This window comes from Halyomorpha halys, unplaced genomic scaffold (genome assembly GCF_000696795.3).
Source record: "Halyomorpha halys isolate HHAL.00 unplaced genomic scaffold, Hhal_1.1 Scaffold669.1, whole genome shotgun sequence".
Taxonomy (NCBI): Eukaryota; Metazoa; Arthropoda; class Insecta; order Hemiptera; family Pentatomidae; genus Halyomorpha; species Halyomorpha halys.
The window spans coordinates 61950-81988 of record NW_027107180.1 but is presented as its reverse complement, the minus strand read 5'-3'; the positions used below and the strand labels follow the sequence as shown (position 1 = coordinate 81988).

General features: G+C 30.9%; 2 protein-coding genes across 2 annotated transcripts; one reads left to right on the top strand and one right to left on the bottom strand.

Moving 5' to 3' along the window:
- Nucleotides 1-1186: 1186 nt before the first annotated feature.
- On the bottom strand, nt 1187-6590 carry LOC106685187 (uncharacterized). The gene is made up of 4 exons (XM_067045492.1): nt 6517-6590; nt 5877-5949; nt 2713-3949; nt 1187-1256 (listed from the first exon to the last, which is right to left on the bottom strand). The coding sequence occupies exons 1-4, from the start codon at nt 6588-6590 to the stop codon at nt 1216-1218; spliced, it is 1425 nt and encodes a 474-aa protein (XP_066901593.1). The 3' UTR covers nt 1187-1215.
- A 5082-nt stretch (nt 6591-11672) lies between these two features.
- LOC136795320 (uncharacterized) lies at nt 11673-12086 on the top strand. The gene has a single exon (XM_067045491.1). It carries the CDS (start codon nt 11673-11675, stop codon nt 12084-12086), a length of 414 nt encoding a protein of 137 aa, XP_066901592.1.
- The last annotated feature ends 7953 nt before the right edge of the window (nt 12087-20039 follow it).

Genomic DNA, 20039 nt, shown 5'->3' with positions numbered 1-20039 from the left:
TGTTTTATCGAATTATCAAATATTCAGTTGCAAGCAAACCGATTTCCTCTGCTTCTCTTATTAAATTCTATACAAGTCTTTTCATGTCATCTTGACTACTTCCTAAACTGTATTATTAGGATCCGAAGTACGATGATTTCACTATGTTTTATTTTTTTTGCTAGATTACGACCTTTTCTACTAATGTATATCATAAGTTTTTTTTTTTTTTTAATAATTTATTTATTGTCATTTACAACTGTATACACATATATACAACAAGTAAATTTGCTGTAAGTGACATAGTAATATGATACAAACATGTGGAGAATCTACCTACTGATAGAACTCCAATAACATTTCTAGAGGAGAACATCTCGAGGCCATCTTCTTTTCAAACGCCTAGGAGGATTATTGGGTAATGAAGGAGAAACCAGGTTTGGATGGTTGTGAAGTTTATTATGGAAGAAACGGCATCTGGCTCTGGGCAAACCGGCAAGATATGGAACATTGAGGTCCTGATGGATGACTTGATTTGTGACAAAGTAAGGAGCATTAAGGATTTTACAAAGGATTTTGGACTGTAAGGATTAGATTCTGGAGGAATTTGATGGTTTAGTAAAGCCCCAAAGCTCAACTCTGTATGTCCAGATAGGCCTTATAATAGTCATGTAGACCAGTCTTTTGTAATTGATTGGCAATTTAGACCATTTGTCTGGTAAATGTTGCAATAGTCGGAATCTACGAGCAGTTTCTTGTCTTTTTAGTCTTGTATGAGGATTGCATGTCAGTCGTTTGTCGAGATGTAGTCCTAAGTAACGGATCTGTTCGACAGGAATAAGTGGGGTATTATTAAAGGATATTGTAGGGGCAGAGGTTATGGGTTTACGGCGAAGGGTAAATGTGATTTTGTGGGATTTATTGGAATTAATTTTAATCCTCCAGTTATGGCACCATTCTTCAAGGGTGGTGTTGTGGGATTGGAGAGTATGGGATACAATGTTATCATAATCTAAAGTTTAATTGGATTATTAAAAAAAAGAAAAAGTAATTTCAATTTTATAAAATAGTTCGACAATAAATAAGGAAATTGAGGAAAATATTAAGTGTATTTATTCAATTTATTTCGAAATTGAGCAGATACAGTATATAAACAATTAATAAATATATAAATAACATATATTAATAAATAAGAAGTTAAAAACTATCATATACAATTCAGATTCATTTTGTCATCTATTGCGGAACGATGGTTTCAGTGCTCTTCTCAGTATTATCTGAAACATCAAAAACTTTTGTAAGTAAACATATATGAAATTATACTAGTGTTTATACTGGTAATAAATGAACAATCTAAGAAAATTAAATTTGTCTATAAATTATAGTTGATGATACAAGCTACGATGAAAATTAGAAAATATATTATACTTACATTCAAGGAAATTGAAATGGATAGCATTAAACAAATAAACAACCACATTAGCATATAGAAATTATTTTATGTTAAATGCCATATAGAAATTTCCTTAGTAGAAATTCATCTGATTAAAAATTGTTGCAATTATATTACATATACTATTATTTATTTTATAATAATTATAATTAAGCTAAAAGAGAGATACGAATCATACTTTTTCATTTTGGTCTTTAAATCTAAATAATAATTTTAATTAAAACTGGTATATCTTTTACTTTTTTACTGAAGGTTTAAAAATCATGAACTTCATACCAAAAGGAGGGAGTTCAGGAATTTCAACCCGAAATAAATTATCAAAACTCTTTCAACACACAATATTACAACGTACCCTTTATTAAATTTTTTTAAAAATGCGAAAAAAATTATTTTATTTTTTGAAATCTCAAAATTTTGTCTGCTATATTAAACAATAAAAAACATAAATCTGAGACTAAATACCATAAAGCAAATTTATTTACGATTAGGATGCTTACACAATTATTTTTCTGGAGAACACTCTTTTTAGCTCAATATTTAAAGATGACTATCCTTATCCTTTTTTTAATTAACTACCGATTTTTGGGAGAAGTCGCACTAGGTTTCAAAGTATAGGTTCTAGATGCATTCATTTTTATTTACTTCCTAAATAACTTAAATAAAAAGTTGCGAATAGTCTGTAGATAATAACATTCCAGAATTATGCAATTTTTCTTTCTTTTTTTTTCTATTTAAAAACTTCAACTCACATTTGGTAATACTAATTGAATTTAGATTACATGTCGTAACAGGAGTCATTTTTAAGTGTGAAAATAGCCCATTTTCCCAAAAAGTAGCATAATAAACCGAAGACAAGAAATGTGTTAAAAAAAAAGTTAATAACAAACATTTGGCTACCTAGGTCATAATATAAACTGAAAACAATTAAAGAGTTGTCCGCAGATTTCTTCGGGTTGGTAACTAATGGTTCATATTGATAGTATTCTGATTTGTTTTATAATGTAGTTCATATTTATACCTAATACATAATATACCTTTTTATCAAACTTTCGTTAGTATAATAAGAATTATATTTCAATCTTTTCGAACCTGTGTAATCGAACATTTCGAAAAGTAACTAAAAATAGTAGTTAGCATTAAAGGGTTACAACAAAGGAATGCTACCCATGTTTTCGCTATACGCTTGCAATACTACAGAGCAATCGTTTAATTTTTGGTGGGAGTAAGTTTTATGGGTAACTAATTGTTATCATAAAAATTCTAAAAAACTACTAGATTACCTCCAACAGACTCCTCTACATTAGTTTCTTTATATTGTCCATCCTGATGGCTGTTTTCTGCTCCTAATTCTTCTTTTGTGTCTTCCAAATGTTTGTAGGGCGGTCTTTCCTTAACAGGTTGAATTTCTGACTGAGCAGCATAGTATTCGCCGGATGCATATGAGTGTGACTCCTGGGGGTTGGGATAGGAAACAGGGTAGGGAGAGTAAGACCCAATGTTTGCTGGCAATTGTGGGGCGCATGGATATACTACTGGAAGAACGACATCAGGTGCTGCACTGTTTGCACATGGTTCGTACGAACCATGTAAGAGGGGTTGTTGAGGTGCTGGAACAGGGATTTCTGGTACACCGTATGAAGTACTCGGTGCCTGGTATACAACATCGGGTTTCAATACTGGTTTCATCTTCCCAGGAAAAGCGACCTTGACGTACGTCTCGCTTTGATATGGAAACTGATACTTGCCGTGCAGGTCTATCACAGGAAGGTGTGGAGGATCCTTCAAAGCTACAAGATTAGGTACGTTGGGAAGCTGTACATCAGGCAGCTGTTTGCCACCCCCGAACCAGTGCCCGACGAATGGTAAATAGCTTAAGAAACTCGTCTTCTTGGGATAGTAGTAAGGAACGTTGTAATAGTATCCAGGTTTAGGAGATCCGAACAAAAGATTCTTGATCCAGGCTTTCTTTGCTTGTGCCTTTCTGATTAGAAGCTGAACGGCATCGCGTTTCAATGCAGTCAGCAACTCTAGCTTGTTCTGAAAAACGGAAGTCAAAATATCCTTCTTAAGCCCTAGAAGACCTGATCTGTCTAGACCTATTCTGTCTTCTTCATAACTGGGTTCTACTCCACCGCTGCTAGAGCCAGAGGATAAGCTTAACAGCCCAGGGAGTCCCCCCGGAATCAATGAAAAGACAGATCCGAGGCCACTTGAATGAGGCTCTTCTTCTTCAACTGGTTCTTCTGGTTCTTCAGGCTCACTAACAGGATAGTCCGGCAAGCTTACAAGGCCGGGAGTTTCGATGTCGGTTGGCTCATCCTTGTGTGGCAATTCCACTGGTTGCAGCTGTACGCCTGTGTATCTGTGGACCTTATAGACGGGTAATGGTGGAGTTTCAGGAGCTTCAGGAGCTGCAGGAGGCTGGCTGAAGGAGAAGAGTCCCAGCCTCTTGATCCTGGGTCCTGCGGAGCCATAGCTAATCAGCAGTAGCAGCCAAATTGCTAGACCCTTCGCAACCTGCAACAGTTTTTAGAAAAATAATGTTTAATCGAACTTTTTTTTTCATGTATCATTGAAAAGCTCCAATATAGAACATTTTTATTATTTTAAATTTGAGTGAGGTAGCCTAGCAAATAAAGCTCCTGTCCTGAACAAACCTTTTTAAATTCTGCAATGTGATGAGCACAATTATTTTCTGTTTTTAGAAATAGCTATAGTTATTATCGGGACAACTGAAAACGGTATGGCTGGGTATCTTAGATACATTCTACCATGAAGATAAGCATGCGTTTTCTAAGAATATATCAGGCGTTTGGAGAATAATGCTGGAACACGAATATTTAGTTATGTCAAGAGTCAATCTTGCTTCTTCAGAACGTTCCCTAAATGAAACTTATTAGAATTATTAGAAAAAATGGCTAAAAATCCACTGAATTATTTTACCAAGCGGTTCAAACTTATTTTAGGGAGTTCTTTATATAGTCCATTTATAACCACTTCATAATTACAAACACAGTTAAGAAAAATAATTTTTTAATTTATTCATTGAAATTTACAACTTTACAATAAAAAAAAATTAATAACTTCATTGAATACTGACCATAATGTCGGTTTTAATTTGTTTGTCCTTTTGCGTTAATATAATCTAGATGATATAGAAATAATACTATTTTTTAAACACATGCTAGCCAATCAAAAATTAATGATTATAAATAAAAGTAATCCATTCTACCATAAAGTTAATCATTGACTTTATTCTAAGAGTGAACCATGTGGTTGGATAGCAATGGCTCAAGAATGTTTTGGTACGTAGATAGGGGGTAGGGGTAGCTCAGTGAATATGAGACTAAGTCACTAACTTCAAGTACCTGGGTTCGAATCCTCTGGCTGATAACTATTTATTCTATTATTGCAGTCATGAGGTAACCCTGTGGATTTGGGAGCCCTCAGGTGTTCATCCAGCCTCTATAAAGTGGGTACCCTTAATTGGGGGAAATTCTGGCTTATGAGCATGATCATGAACAAAGCACTTGAGTACTTCCTATAGTGGTTCGAAACTGATTCTTTTATTGAATAATTTAGATGTGATAAATATTAGTGTATTAATAATTTAATATATATATCTATTTTTGGGGATGCCACTTAAATTAAAACACAAATTTCCTTTGATCCTTTTCTCTTGACTACCTTTCGTCTTATCCTGAATTTCAACTCTAAGGTTCTCTCTTCTGTTCCTAAAAATTCTCCGAGACGCCTGAAAAGAAGATAGCCTCGAGACCTTCTAACGTAGAAATGTTATTAGAGTGCTACTACTGGGTACTTTTCTACATGACTGTATCATACCATTATGATCTTACTTCAAATTTACTAGATGTATTTTTAAATAAATGTCAATTATTAAAGAATAAAAAACTTATATTTAATACCATGCAATAGAAAAAAATTAAAATAGTCTTTTTAATTATGACCATAAGTCCTAAACCTTAGTGAAGAATAGTAAAAGAAAAGGATCAAAAGATGTTTTTGTTTTAATTTTAGTATTAAATATACTTATCTAGGGCTAATTAGATATAAATGTTGAAAGAAAACTAAAAATATACTAGGATTTGTGCTGAAATTATCATTAGATTACTTTATTCAGTGGTTAAACCTTATTTTAAGGAGTCCTTTATATTTTCTTTTAGTACAATGTCATAATTATTTTTAAAAATAATTAATACAAATTTTAAATTAATAATTTGAATAATAACTAATCTCTCTTTTTTATTTCCTATTTTTGCTATTCCAGTACTATAGTTTTGATTGAATAGAAGTAGCATCTTTTTTTAAAGGCTTTCCAACCGAGCATTATGATTCTGCTTCCTTCTAATATGTTACACACCTTCTTCTCCGGATGCAATTAATTCCAATTTTTTTTCTCTAAACTCCGTGTAACGTCTCAAACCGTGATCCGGCGAAAGCTAACTACTTCGCAAAGGGCAAGAGCATTAGCCTCCACTATCAGGGACAGTAAACACCTTTTACAGAATGCAATATTAACTTACTATTACTGTATTACTGCATTACGTAAACTGCTAAAAGATAGAGTCGAGGAATGATGGAGATGGATTGAAGGAATTAAGGAGTTTAAATGGTTCAGCTGTCAAATGATATTTAGGTTTGTAGTTGACAGCATCTTCCCAGCGTAAACATCTGACACCACCTTTAAAAACTTTATAACGTTCTTTAATGGCTCATTTAATGTAATCAAAAGCATTACTTGGAATAGCATCAATAGGTCAAACATTTAACCGAAGATAAAAAGCAATTCTTTTGTGATAAAGATCATATATCAAAATTATTACTTATAAAAAGAGAAAAATAAAGAGATATAGGGAAGACAAACGTTTCTTTTCCTCGATTATCTTTATACCATAATTGTAAACAGAAAGCGCTATCCTTTCTATTTGACCGCAGTCACAACAGGAATGAGCCTTCAGGAATGAAGGAAGAAAAATAGCTGAAGTCATTTACTCAAGATTTAGAAAGGCTGATGGCATACTACTTTATTATCGATTGGATCCAGTTTCGTCAATTTTAATTACCTTCCTTTCAGCACAACTTTACGTATTTCATAAGAAAATGAAGGAAAGTCATTTTTGTTCTGGAAATAGTCCATTTCATTATGGATGTCTGGGATCCCCAGTATTGTAATCATAAAGATATTGGATCCCATATCTGAGAATACAGAGAACTTCTTATAACTCATTTATATTTGCATAGATTCCTACTCTTTCAAGTATACTAAAATCGAATTTTTTGTATTGTGGCCTATGTGTTTCTTAAGCACCAATCAATATAATCATCACCAATCAACATAATCAATCATTTCCTATAACAAATGGTATCTTATCCGTCCTCCCTACTTTTAAAATTCCAATCTGCGGCACAATCTATAGAAAAATTTTTTTTTTTTTAGATGAGCCACAATTCATGGTATTAGAACATGAAGAACATCCGAAGCATCATTATGTCCTTTTAAAATTAGAGTTTTTGTTCTTAATGGACATGGGTCTAGAATAATAATACTGTAATTCACAATTCTTTAAATCAAATTTTTCATAAATTATTAAATATTCTCTTGCAGTTCTTTTCCAGTTAATATTCAATCTCCTTACTCGAGGTTTGTTTTCCCTTTTACCTAGCTCTGCTAGTTTTATCACCGTTTTCTTTATTCCACTTTCTATTCCCTAATTAAGCAAAACATCCTCAATGATCAATGATATCCTTTTAGCATAGGGGTGGTGGCATAACCCAACTCTCCTTCAAAGCCAAAAAAAGAGGCCACATCCTTAGGGCTTGGGTTTACGTTGAAGTTAATAGGAATGTCCTGTACTCTAATATAAACTGGAACAGAAGGCAATTAGTGATTAGTTCGTGCTCTTCATCTACTCCTCTGCCACGCCTCAGGGTGGGTGCGACTTGGGTAAAAGGGGAACCTCCTTCAGAAAATATTTAAACATTAGACTGCTTAAATCCGCTTTTCAACTCACTTTTATTGTGCATTTGTTTTTTTTAAATATTCAGGAATTATGATGAATAAGATAGCTCTAACAATAAGTCTTCACAAAAATATGTCATTCCGGACACTACCATTGTTCATGCATGAAAATATGTTTTCCTTAATCTCCATTTCAATTTCATTATGTGTTTTTTGAGTTTAAAAAATTCGCTAACACATAGCATATATAGTCAATAGTAGAAGAAGATACCAGTTAACAAGTGCTATTCGAAGACGTGTCCAATCCAAGGAAAGTCGCCATGCCGCCGCCAACTGACACCGTGAAAACTCCTAGCAGAGAAAGCTAAGGGGATAAGACAATAGCGGTGGTACCTGACGGATGGAACAGCGGGCTATTTCACCAACAGTCGTCACAATTACTTGTAGTTAAGGTACGTTACGTGTCACATTGAATGTCCTCCTGAATCGTGGGGGTTTTTTCAAGTGCTAACAAAGGATTAAGCAGTAATAAACGGTTCGTAACTATCTCCTAATGTTTTAGAAAAATCTTTTACATAAAAAAAAAAAAACACTACAAATTATCATACTATGGTTTACAAATTTAGAAATACCGATATATCAACAATTTTTTTTTTTACTTTTGTATGTTTCCAAAATACATCAAATTTTTCCTCCATCTTTCTAATATAGGAATGAAACTTTAATCAGTAACCACCTTGAAACAAGATGGCAACCTGGTCGAGTTCCGGGGTTCAGTCCTGAGATGGTCCATAGTACATATTTTTAGTTTTCGGAAAAAAACATAACAGTGGTAGACGAATTGATATAACTTTTTTATTTGAGGTTTTGATTCTTTTATTTTCCTATTTAAATCTTTAGTGGGGTTAAAGTTTAAATTTATCGTCGTCCATTACAGATGTTCATCTTCAAAAACACTATACCAAAAATGGTTGGTTAGCTGTCATGGAGTTCTACAAATTAGAATAAGTTTGGAATAAATAAGACTATAACAGCGCAAAAATTAAAAGTTTTTATTATCGTTAGTTTGAGAATTGGTTACACACGGCTTATGGTTACTTAGCAAATGTAAATACTTCTCCTACATAGGCAATCCAAAATAAATTGTTCATTGTGAGTTGCCTATCTGCAACATTTTAGATAACTACCAGCAACATGGCAAATCTTTATAGGATTTAGAAATCTGCAATAGTGATAGCTGCATTGGGTGTATGAAAAATTATTAAATTCCACTAAGAAAACATTTTAACAAAACATAGTTCAGCTACGTTTTATTTGTCATCGTCCGATCCGCTGGTATAATGCTTCCCCATTTAGCACTTAGCTTTAATAAGGAATTAGTACAAACAAAATTTTTTAGGACAGTCCTGAAAGTTTACTAAATAATATTTTTTAAGGGTCTAACTACAAATTTCTACTTTATGACCTCCCATAGCAATAAAACCAGGAATTTTCTAGTACTCAATTAAACTGGCGGAAATTAATCCAGTCAAATGGAGACCAGCTAGAGTTATTTTCGAGGTTAAAAAATTAAAATTATACTAGCCTAAAAATATTAATCGGCAATATTCAGAATTAAAATTTTTATCGCGACCTCATTTTGGTCCACAATAAAGTGGTCTACTTTCGGTCTCGTAATTTCGACTTCACGTCCCTTGAAAATGATCATTGGAATCTGTATTATTATATATTTATTGTTATATAATAATTTATGCCAATAAAACACTAATTTCAAGTTTTTATACCTTATTTGACCGAAACCAACCAGACTAAGAGGACATGAACCAAAAAACAAACTGTCTTGCGTAAAAAAATATTTAAAATTTATCCTTGTTTGGTTCAGTATAGACTTAGGTTACAAAAAAAACTTTAATTCAAAGTTTTTTTAAATTATATTTTCGTTAAAAATTGAAAGTCAAAACATTTAAAATTCGTATGTAGTGTCCAAAAAACCCACTGAGCAAATTTTCACGACTTATCGAAAGCTTTCCTCTAAGATCCCTTTTTAATATCTAGTTAACAGAATAATACATAAGATTCAGCAATTAGGATGTCCATGTCGTTTTATGGCACATTTCGGAGGAACCGGGGAACTATTAACTAGAAAAAACTTATTGAATCTTTATTGACGTGATAAATACCATTTTTGACGTTTGTACTGTCTGATTTTATATACAGTTATGTACCCTATCATCGAAAGTTTCATTCAGAGTATTCCTCAGAGTATTTCATAAAGAGTGAATTTTATTTTGTAAGACGAGTGAAACAGAAAACAAAAAAAAAAACTAAACATTAAGGCGGGATTAAAGGAAAAACGTATATTTGAAATGGAATTAAATTTTTAATTTTAAATGTATAATTGGAATATTTTCTTCTACGCTTTCAAGATCTGAAAAACTTAAAAAACAAATAATTTATGGACGATCGATTTGCTAAAGCACTCTAAGCAATCATAACTGACAGTAATACCAAAACATTCAAGTATAAAATAATTAAAAAATGTAAAATTCGTCTTAAACTATCAAACGTTTAGAAGATACAATTGTATTGACGTTGGTAGGAACTTAAACAGTAAGTTTTTCTTTTAGTTAAGCTGCTTAGAAAGCAACACTCGGTTACGAAATTGCTGACAACCGCGAGGATCCCCAGCCACCGCAAGTATTCAAACGCTCTCACATACTTGAGGTAAACTCACATTCCCAAGAAAACATAAAAGTTAAAAGTGAAATTTAAATACACCGCTATCCATTTTTCCTTAATCTAACAATGGTTTAAACTAATTGTTCAGTCTAACAAACCTATCCCTTCTTATATAGCTTGTAGCTTATAGTTGGCGTCCCATAAAAGACAAATAAATTTATTTTTAATTTAATTTTATTGTAATCATAAATTAAGCCAGTGAGGGTTTTAATCCACTATGTATATGTATTTGTAAGAGTAGTTACCATTTTGAATAATCTTTTATTGGCATACATTAATTTATTAATTTTTTTTTTGATAGATTTATTTATTGATAGATATTACAATCTGCCACACAGTTGTGGGCAATAGGTAATATTGATGAATGATCTCATACATACTAAAATAAAATAAATAAGAAAAAAAAATAAAAATAAATAAAAAAATAAAAAAAATGAAATAAAATAAAATAAAAAAACCTCTCTTAAAATATATACAAACAAAAGAATAGACGAGTGAACATAATCAGACTATCAGTATGAAAAATAAATAAATAAAATAATATATACAATATTTACAGAATCGACCTGAGGATCCCTGAGCCCACTCTATCCCCCACATGTGAGGGGTAGAGCAGAGCTCAAGAGATCCCAGCGCATCCCTCTCGCTGCATCACTGGTATTTATTAATTATTGGATTATATTAGTTTAGATAATATAATTCTAAGTTTAATAATTACTCGTTATCTATAATAATATATAAAACATAAAACTTTATTTTTATGAACACTAATTTCAGAAACTACCACCAGTTCGATTTGATTGATTCTTTTTGTAAATTCTTTTTTACAAAATTCTAATAGATTCTTTCTTTCAGTTTTTAACAAAAATGCCTTTTATTAGAAGAAAGGAGAAATGATTTAGATTTCAAAACTTTAATCTTTTTCTTTTCAGGAATCTATAACATTTATTTTACTTCTTTATTCATTATGTTATCTGAACAAAGTTTAGGGCTTTTCTGCTCATTGTTTACTTTTAAAATAAAAATATTTACAATAAACAACAGAAAATAGGACATTTATGTTTTATTTATAATATATATATTTATATAAATGTAAAAAAGAAAAATGTATAAATATTTAAAATAAAATATATTTTTTTTTTTTAGTTTTAAAACATCAAAAAAATCGATCAAATTTAAATTATGAACTTGAAAAAAAAACGACTTTAAATAATGTAAAATCGGTGAAATATACTGAGGAGTCTTAAAACAATTTATCCTTGCCCAAGAAATTAAAAAGATATAAGGTAAGGTATATTCAGTAACCACATAAAGTATAATATAATAATTTAAAATATATTTATAGTTATAATATAATATAACCAATAGTATTTATAGATTTTTTCGGAAAAAGTTCTCAGACTTCTCATTAGCTTACAAATCATAAACTATTTTATTTTAGATAAATTGTTGGAATTGATCATATTTTTTTTCTTAAATTCACCAATTTTTTTTATTTATTAGTATAACAGTTAATTTCATATGGGAGTTAGAGGGACTCTAACCAAGGAAAATAGAAGAGCTCTACTGATTTGTGATAGAAATGTCCTGAGAAAGATCTTTGGAGCCGTTAAAGAGGAGCACAGGTGGAGAATCAGAAGCAATGACGAAATAAAGGAATTGTATGGAGAGCCTGATATCCTCTGTGCTATTAAGAAGAGCAGGCTAAGATATTGGGGACATGTAGAAAGGATGGAGCCCTGCAGGCTACCTAAAAGGATGCTAAATGTTGCACCAGGAAGAAAAAGGAAAAGGGGCAGACCCAGGCGTCGGTGGCTGGATGATTTGAGAGGAATGGGAGTTAAACATTGGAGGAGTCTCGCTGGAGACCGCGAGGCATGGGAAGAATGTAGGCAGAGGCCCAGGACCTACAAGGACTGTAGCGCCCAACAGTGAGTGAGTGAGTTAATTTAATATAGTGTGATAAGAAATAAAATTTAATTTTCATAATGATAGTATGATAATCATAAATGATCAAAAAAATAGTATATCGATAATTAATATCAGTTTTTTAATTTTTTAAATAACTCAGTCATATAACACATCTGATTTGTCAGTGGTATAAATACTATTAATTATCATCCATTGCTATAGAAAAGTCATTCGAACCTGATTATGAAATAGTAACTGTCAGTAAAAGCGTATTTCTCAATTCCGGAAAACTTTTGCGAATTTAAATTGCGTTATCATCCTGCTCTTGAGTCCAGTTGAAGCTTTGTCACTTGGAGCTGCAAGTCCGCGAGTCACGTCGTCACTTAGTGGATAAATAATAACACGCCACGGCTGGGGGGGGGGGGAGTTGTTGCACAATGCCCATGGCTGCGATTGCGACGTCCAACAATAGCTTTTGGTTTGGCTGGCCACTATCCCATTTGGGTCTCGTTATAGCTGAATAATTGCACCCATATGCAGTAGCTAATGCGATTTCGAAACGTTTTGTTCGATGTATCATGATGGTAGTATTCCTGGGAATGTTGATATATTTATTTGAAAGGTAACTGCTATATCGCTACAATCCAGGAAGGTGTGGGGTTCAGGAGTATCTCTCCTTTGTAAGGAAGTTTCTTCATTAAAACGAACTGTTCTTTAAAACAACGGTTGTGCAAAGAAGTGGTTTGTTCAAGACCACGCTAAGACGCCATATTTTTGCTCAATTAAGGGTACCAATGTTATTGAGGCTGAGTGAACCTCTGAGGACCCCCGAACGCACATGATCGACTCACGGCTATAGACTTTGATAAAAGTATTCCATTATTGCCTCAACCTAATAAACTATGTTGTTTATTTTTTTAAATTTCATTAGTCCTGACAAACTATTAAAATTATAATTTAGAGCACTTTTGTGATAATTTAAAAACAATATACTTTACCATTGGGGGAAAATGGGTTGAAAATAACTCTTGTCTTACTAAACGTGCCTGCACAGACTTATTTATAACTTTCTATAATAAAAAAAGAAAATGGATTTTCAAATTTCTAAATGCTTGTATGAAAATCTTGAAACCTTATCGAAGGTGGTAGGTCTCGTTCCCGAAGGCAATTTCTGAATTTCTGGAGGAATTCAAATAATTTATTACGTCTAAAAATAAGATCTACTCAAGCAATTATTATTAAAATCAATACATTTTATGAGCTATACATCATTCCTGCATAATATTATAAACATCTCATGATAACAATAAAATAATCATACAATTGCTTATGATTTATCATAATATTAATACAGAGAGCAGAACAGTGAAGCGATAATCTCGCCAAGCATTACCGGAAAACTGGAAAATTTATTGCTTCAAAACAGAGAAATTAATCTCAGAAGACCTAGTTTAGGAAAAGAAGTATGACTGTCTTAATGTCATTACTACTACAGAACAAACACATAACAATTCAGATATGATATTATATTTAAAAAAGAATAAATCATTAGTGAGAATACCATTTAATATGCATGAGTATTAAATCTATGGCGTATACAACTGCCTGGAAGTATTTTTAAGTGGCAGGAATTCAAGAAATGTTATAATAACTCTCTCTATAATAACTCTCTCTATAATAACACTCTCTAATCTCAATACTTCAAAATTGTTCAGGCTGCTGTCTGTGCGGAAGATTGAATCCAGTCAGATAGCGTAAAAGAATCTGAGAAACGAAGTAATCGTGAAATATGTCTCCGATCTCGTTTTTCTATGTATTCTTTGTAGGCTTATGTACGGTTGAAACAGAAGTGCCATATTTATACGATAATTTTGATACGGTATCTATACGATTCATTTTCTGTTATAAAACGAAATTTTCCCCATTTTAAATGTAAAACTATGGATGCATGATAGGATCGATAGCTGCCCGGTATGAAACTCCAAAGGAAAAGAATTCATTTCTTGGGAACCTCTCACAAGTATAGTGAAATCAGAATAAAATATTCAGGACAGGAGAGCTGTTCTAAAGATCAATTATTCAGTTTATTAAAATGCTCTAATTGGAGAGCTCTTAGAAACTATGTAAGACGGGTTACACTGGAAACAGCTCATTTGGTTTACATCTGAGAGATCTATGTTATATTACAGTTTGTTACAATTCTAGTTGTTACAATTAAAGTTTGATATTATTCTTTTGCTTCTTTTAACATGAAGACCATATTTTTGTTTGAAATCACTGAGTTTTTGATTTTTTTAAATAATATAACTTTTTTTTAAGTTTAGTTATTTATGAATTGTAATTAAAGTTATACACAGGCTTCGCCAGCCGAATATTTTTTTTTCATTTTCAATGTTCAATGTGTTATTAATTGTTTGAATAGAAAACTTTTTGTATATATTTTTTTTTTTTTATAAATAAACAATCAACCGTGTTTGGTTCTACCTTTCACAAGAATAAAAGTATAATCATTTAAAAAATAATCATTTTTTTGGAAAGATGGAAAAGAAAAATTACTCTTTCTTAAAATTCAGCTCAAATCTACAGGATCATTGCTTGCAATATTTTCTTTTAATTTTGAAATAAACAATGAAGAGAAGTAAAACTGAACTGTCACTATACCACTAATCGTTTATTATACTTCTACTTTGATGTAGACGTAACAATAAAGAATTATATTTACTGATATCAAGGGACAAAAACTTATCTATTTTCCAATACTATTTATTCACAAGATGAGAAAAAATACAGTTATTTCACTCCAATATTTTATTACTTTAATGAAAACTATGTATAATTACTAGTCAAAATTGATAAGTCTGCCGAGTGTAGGTCGGGGGATTAAAAAATCATGGCTGTTTCAAAACGTTTAAAAAATACATATTTTTCTTTCCCAGCTCTATATCTTTAAAATTACAAGCAACGCTAGAAAACCTAAGAGAATATCGTTGAAAGTAGAGTAAATTTTCTAAAATATGAGCCCTAATAGAGGTCTTACGTTATTAATTTACGTTAATTACGTTTAACAGGTCCCGAGATATAGCTGTTTAAAAAGCAACATTTCATAAAAAATGCACTAAAAACCAGAAGTACTCGTTAGTGAATTTATTTTGAGAAATGTACATCTCAAAAATACTCGACGTACAGATGTCTATTAACACTTAAATCAACGCTAGTTAAATTTACTAAAAGGAGTTTATGACGTTTATCTTCCTAAGAGTATTAGTTTTTATAATATTTGCTAAAATCAATTAATTTCTAGTTGTTCGGACAAACTTTGCAAAGTTTATAATCATATCCAAATATCATAAAAACTACTACCCCATACGAAGATAAGTGTAATAAACTACTTAATAAGAGGTAAAATTACCTTTATTTTGAATGCAGGCAGACGTATGTATACATGTACGTCTTATTGTTCCTGAAATATATTATTTCAAAACTCCAAAAAAATAGAAATTAACATTTTGTGAATTAATTTTATCAAATATCATAAAAACTAGTACTTCTAAGAAGATAATGGTTATAAACTTCTATATAGTTCATTTAATTAGCTTTAATTTAAGTACTAATATACATCTGTATGTCTCTGTTAGGGTAGTTTTAATAGATAGAGTTCTGAATGAAAAAAGATATTTTTTTTAACGTTTTGATATAGCCGCCATTTTTATTCTCCCTACCTATACTTGGCCGACTTGTCAATTTAGACTAGTAATTATACCTAATTTTCATCAAAGTAATCAAAAATTGAGTTGAAATAACTGCCTTTTTTTCTCCCCGGCTCTTGTACTATCTAGACTTAATCAACTACTAACAATATAATTTGTATTAGACTTACCATGTCGAAGAGTTGATGGAAGAGTGACTACCACCCTTAAGGTTCCTTCTCCCTTATATAGCAAAGGGCTTATAACGGTCCGGTCTTGTGACCGAGGTATTCCTGGAACATTTTCGTACGCACTTTCTCGTCTAACTCTAATCCTCTTTACGGCAAAGAGTTTCCTTCAGGGTAAAGCGTTTGAGTTCCTGATGCATTTTCTTATAAGTTCCTTAATCTTGTCAGTTTTCCTCATCTCATCAGAGGTAGAGGGTTCAAAGGGAAGTAGTCTCCTTTGTAGTACCTGGGTTGAAACGCCATCGAGCACAATGAGGCACCATTGGGACATGGAAATCGTTACTAATTAATCAAACAAATTCTAAGTCACGAATAAATGAAGTTAAGCAGGTACAACTACTCATTAAAGTTTTAATTCATCAACCTGTCGTCAGAGCGAAAATATCTACAGTCCTGTACAGTACAGCCCTGAGGATCTTCTCAAAGAGTAAGCATTTTTATCTACAGTCTTCCTAAAATGAATAATAAATAACATGTTTTTACGTGTCATCATTTGGCTTAATCAATATAATGCTATAATACCCATTTTAATTTGTGATTCAATTGTTTTAAAATTTCTGTTATGCCAAATTTCAGGCTGTATTATTAATCCTCTGACTTCCTTTTTCTTATACGCAGTAGGGAAGGGGTATTGATTTCGATATTGATATTTTGCTAACGATACTATTAAGTAAATCTCCTTGACTTGATAAAAAAAAAAGTACTTTTACATATTAAATGTATGAGTAAGGAAAAAAAAAAAGTACTTTATTTCTAAAAATAATCATACACTCCAGAACTTCATATATCTTTTTTTTTTGATAAGATAAAAGAATTCAATAAATCCCGATAACATCGAGAAATATCCAGCCAATAATATTGAATCCAAATATCGATATATAAGACATAAAAAAGTTATGATATTTCAAGGAAAATTAACAGTAATTCCGATTTTCATTATCAATATCGATATCAAGCTTGGGCAACGATATTCTAAGACTTTTTAATCGACATATCGATATTTTATTAAAGAAACTAAGATATTGTAAGAAATGTTTAATTTTTTTTATTATTATACTGATATCGATATTTGAATTTTTACTTAATATCAATATCAAAGTATGGTAATGACATTCTAAGAATATTCAATCGAAATATCGATATTTTGCTTACGATATCCCATCTCTAATACACAAAACAGTTATATTTTTCCATTTTATTATAAGTTTAAGTTATTAATGATTTATGCTTAATGGCTCTTTAATTTTACCGCATCGTTCTTAAAATTTTCGATCCTATTAATATTTTTTGTGATGTTTTAAGCAATCTTCTTTTATTCTCCTGCTTTCTGTATTCTTTTCAATATATAAAATTTTTGAGTTTTCAAAATTGAATTTATATTGGACCAACGCTGTACTATTTTTATTTTTGTTATTCTTGCAATTACTTACACACTGTTTTATCCTCGTATCCAGTTTACCTCGTTCGGTTTCTCCGATATATATCTTATCGCAATCATTGAAATATATTCTGTACACCACATTCTTTTTTCCATCACTCCAATTCCTTTGTATTACTCAAAATTTGTTTAGCATATTAACACTATAAGTTTCTAATTTTACATTTTTTTTATCCTATTCTATTAATATATATATTTTATGTTTTCAGTTAAATCTAGTAATTATTTTTTATTAACCTTAAAATGTTTTTACCTTCTACTTCTGAATCATAACTATATTTATTTTGGTTCTCGTTTCTTTTCCACCATGCTGACATTATCTTGTCTGTGATGCTTTTTTTGATTCGTTTTTTTTTTTTTGTTAATTTCTCTTCTTTCTTTCTGGTTCCTTGATTTTTTATTTTCCTTATGCTTTATTTTTTCATCCATGCATTTTCTATTATGTATATTCCATCTATATTCTTTTTACTATTATTATACCGCATTTTTTAAATTATTCTTACAGGATAAACGTTCTTGCATAATATTACAGATTTCCGCTTTTATGTATTACATGTTCTTTGTCCGTTAAATCTTTGGTTCTTTTTATTAGAGTTTTCGCTACGTTAAATTTTGCCACAAAAAGAATTTAGATAATTAAATCTAAGTAAATGGATGATAATTAATAATATAACTTTGGAAAAACGATTTTCTCCTATTCCTAGAAAATACAATAAACATTCATTTCTATGGTTTGGAATAAACCAATTAGTCAATCGCAGACTAATGATAATCATGATTTTTCATTTTAAATAAAGTCTAGTTTTATACATTATTCGAACAATTATTTGTCCATCTTATTTGTTTCTCCCTCTATATTTTCCTTCTATAATAACTTTATAGTAGGATATTGTTTAGATGTTACATATTTCATACAATAAATTGCCTATTACCTTTATAAAAATGATTTAAACATCAATAATGATGTATAAAAAAAACGATAAATATTAAAAAATACAAAAGATAAAACGAAAAAGTACAAAGATGAACAATAAAACAAATAAGAATCAATATACAATTAAAATTTTATAAATAGAGTACAAAAAATATGGGATCTAACTACCACGAACTAAATATAGTAGGATTCTTGGATTCCTTTATTTTTTTTCTCCTGAATTTTCCTTTCGATTTGATAATGCTATTGGTTTCTTTATATAATTAAACTCATCTATGGCATTCTGTGGTAGATTGATTGACGTGGCAAATTTTAGCAGCTCTTTTCTACATTTGGGCAAAAGAATTGTTTGATTGTCTTGCAAAATTTTTTGTGACTTACCGTCTTACTTGTTTAAATCCTTCACTACACTAGTAGCCGTACACTTAAAGAAAATTCAAGAAGAGTTCTTCAACTCCAAGTGCAGACAAAACATGACTCAGGATCTAAAACAGCAGACCTTCCGTAAGCATGATGATGTATGTCTCCTACGTTGAATACAAGAGCTAGTATTATATGTTAGCGTCATATTTATGTTTTGTGCAGCACTGACAATGCACGTCTAATGCAGAGGACAGTACCTTCTCGTGAGAACTTTTCATCACTTCGTGCCAGACTTTCAGATATGATGTATCAGACTTTCTAACATTATCCTATCTTCATTAATGATCATGCAATACTAATTAATAATTCATTTTCAACAATGATTTTCGCATTAAAGCGTGGTCTCAATAGATTATTCTAAAACATATTTTCTTCAGTTCTTGTTTTCATTGAGTTTAATTAAATTAACACCATTCTTCCTCTTTATGTAATGGAAAAAATTAAATACTATTTATTCAGTTTTTCAATTATTAACATTTTATTTTTTTTAAAGCAATTATATCAGTGATATTTTGAAATCTATTTATTTTAAAAGTATGCTTCTTTTAGACTGAGGAGTATTTTTGGATGTCAATCAAGTCTTTGAAACAATCTGGAACCAATGATTTATCTCTAATCATCAACTTATATCACGACCCTAACACTACATACTAAAAGTATTTAAAAAGAGTATTAAAAATATTTAAAAATCCTTTTTAAACAATACAATGTGAACTGATCTAGAGCAGTATAACCTAAATAAAAATACATGTGCCAGTGTAAATAAATTTTTACAAGATAATTGAAAATATTGTTATCATTGAAATAAACATAATATAATAAGGGGTGGTATTGGGTAATATAATATTATATAAACTACATAAAGGAACTAAGTATTATTCACGTTTGATGGCAATAATTTTATTCCTCATTGGCTATTAGTTACTACACCCACTAAATGGGCCCACGTTTTAGCCAGAATTTCAGGCTTTTATCAGGGCTAAGAACAAAAAAACCATGATGATAACCATAATGATTAAAAGGAAATACAGGATAACTGGACACATAAGAAGATAGCAGATAATCTTGATACATTAATAGTATTGGCGGAAATGTATATTGTCATATAAATAGTCAACAATCTTCTCATAATATATACTATCCTCGGTCAACAATCTTCTTATCATATATACTATCCTCGGTCAACAATCTTCTCATCATATATACCATCCTCGGTCAACAATCTTCTCATCATATATACTATCCTCG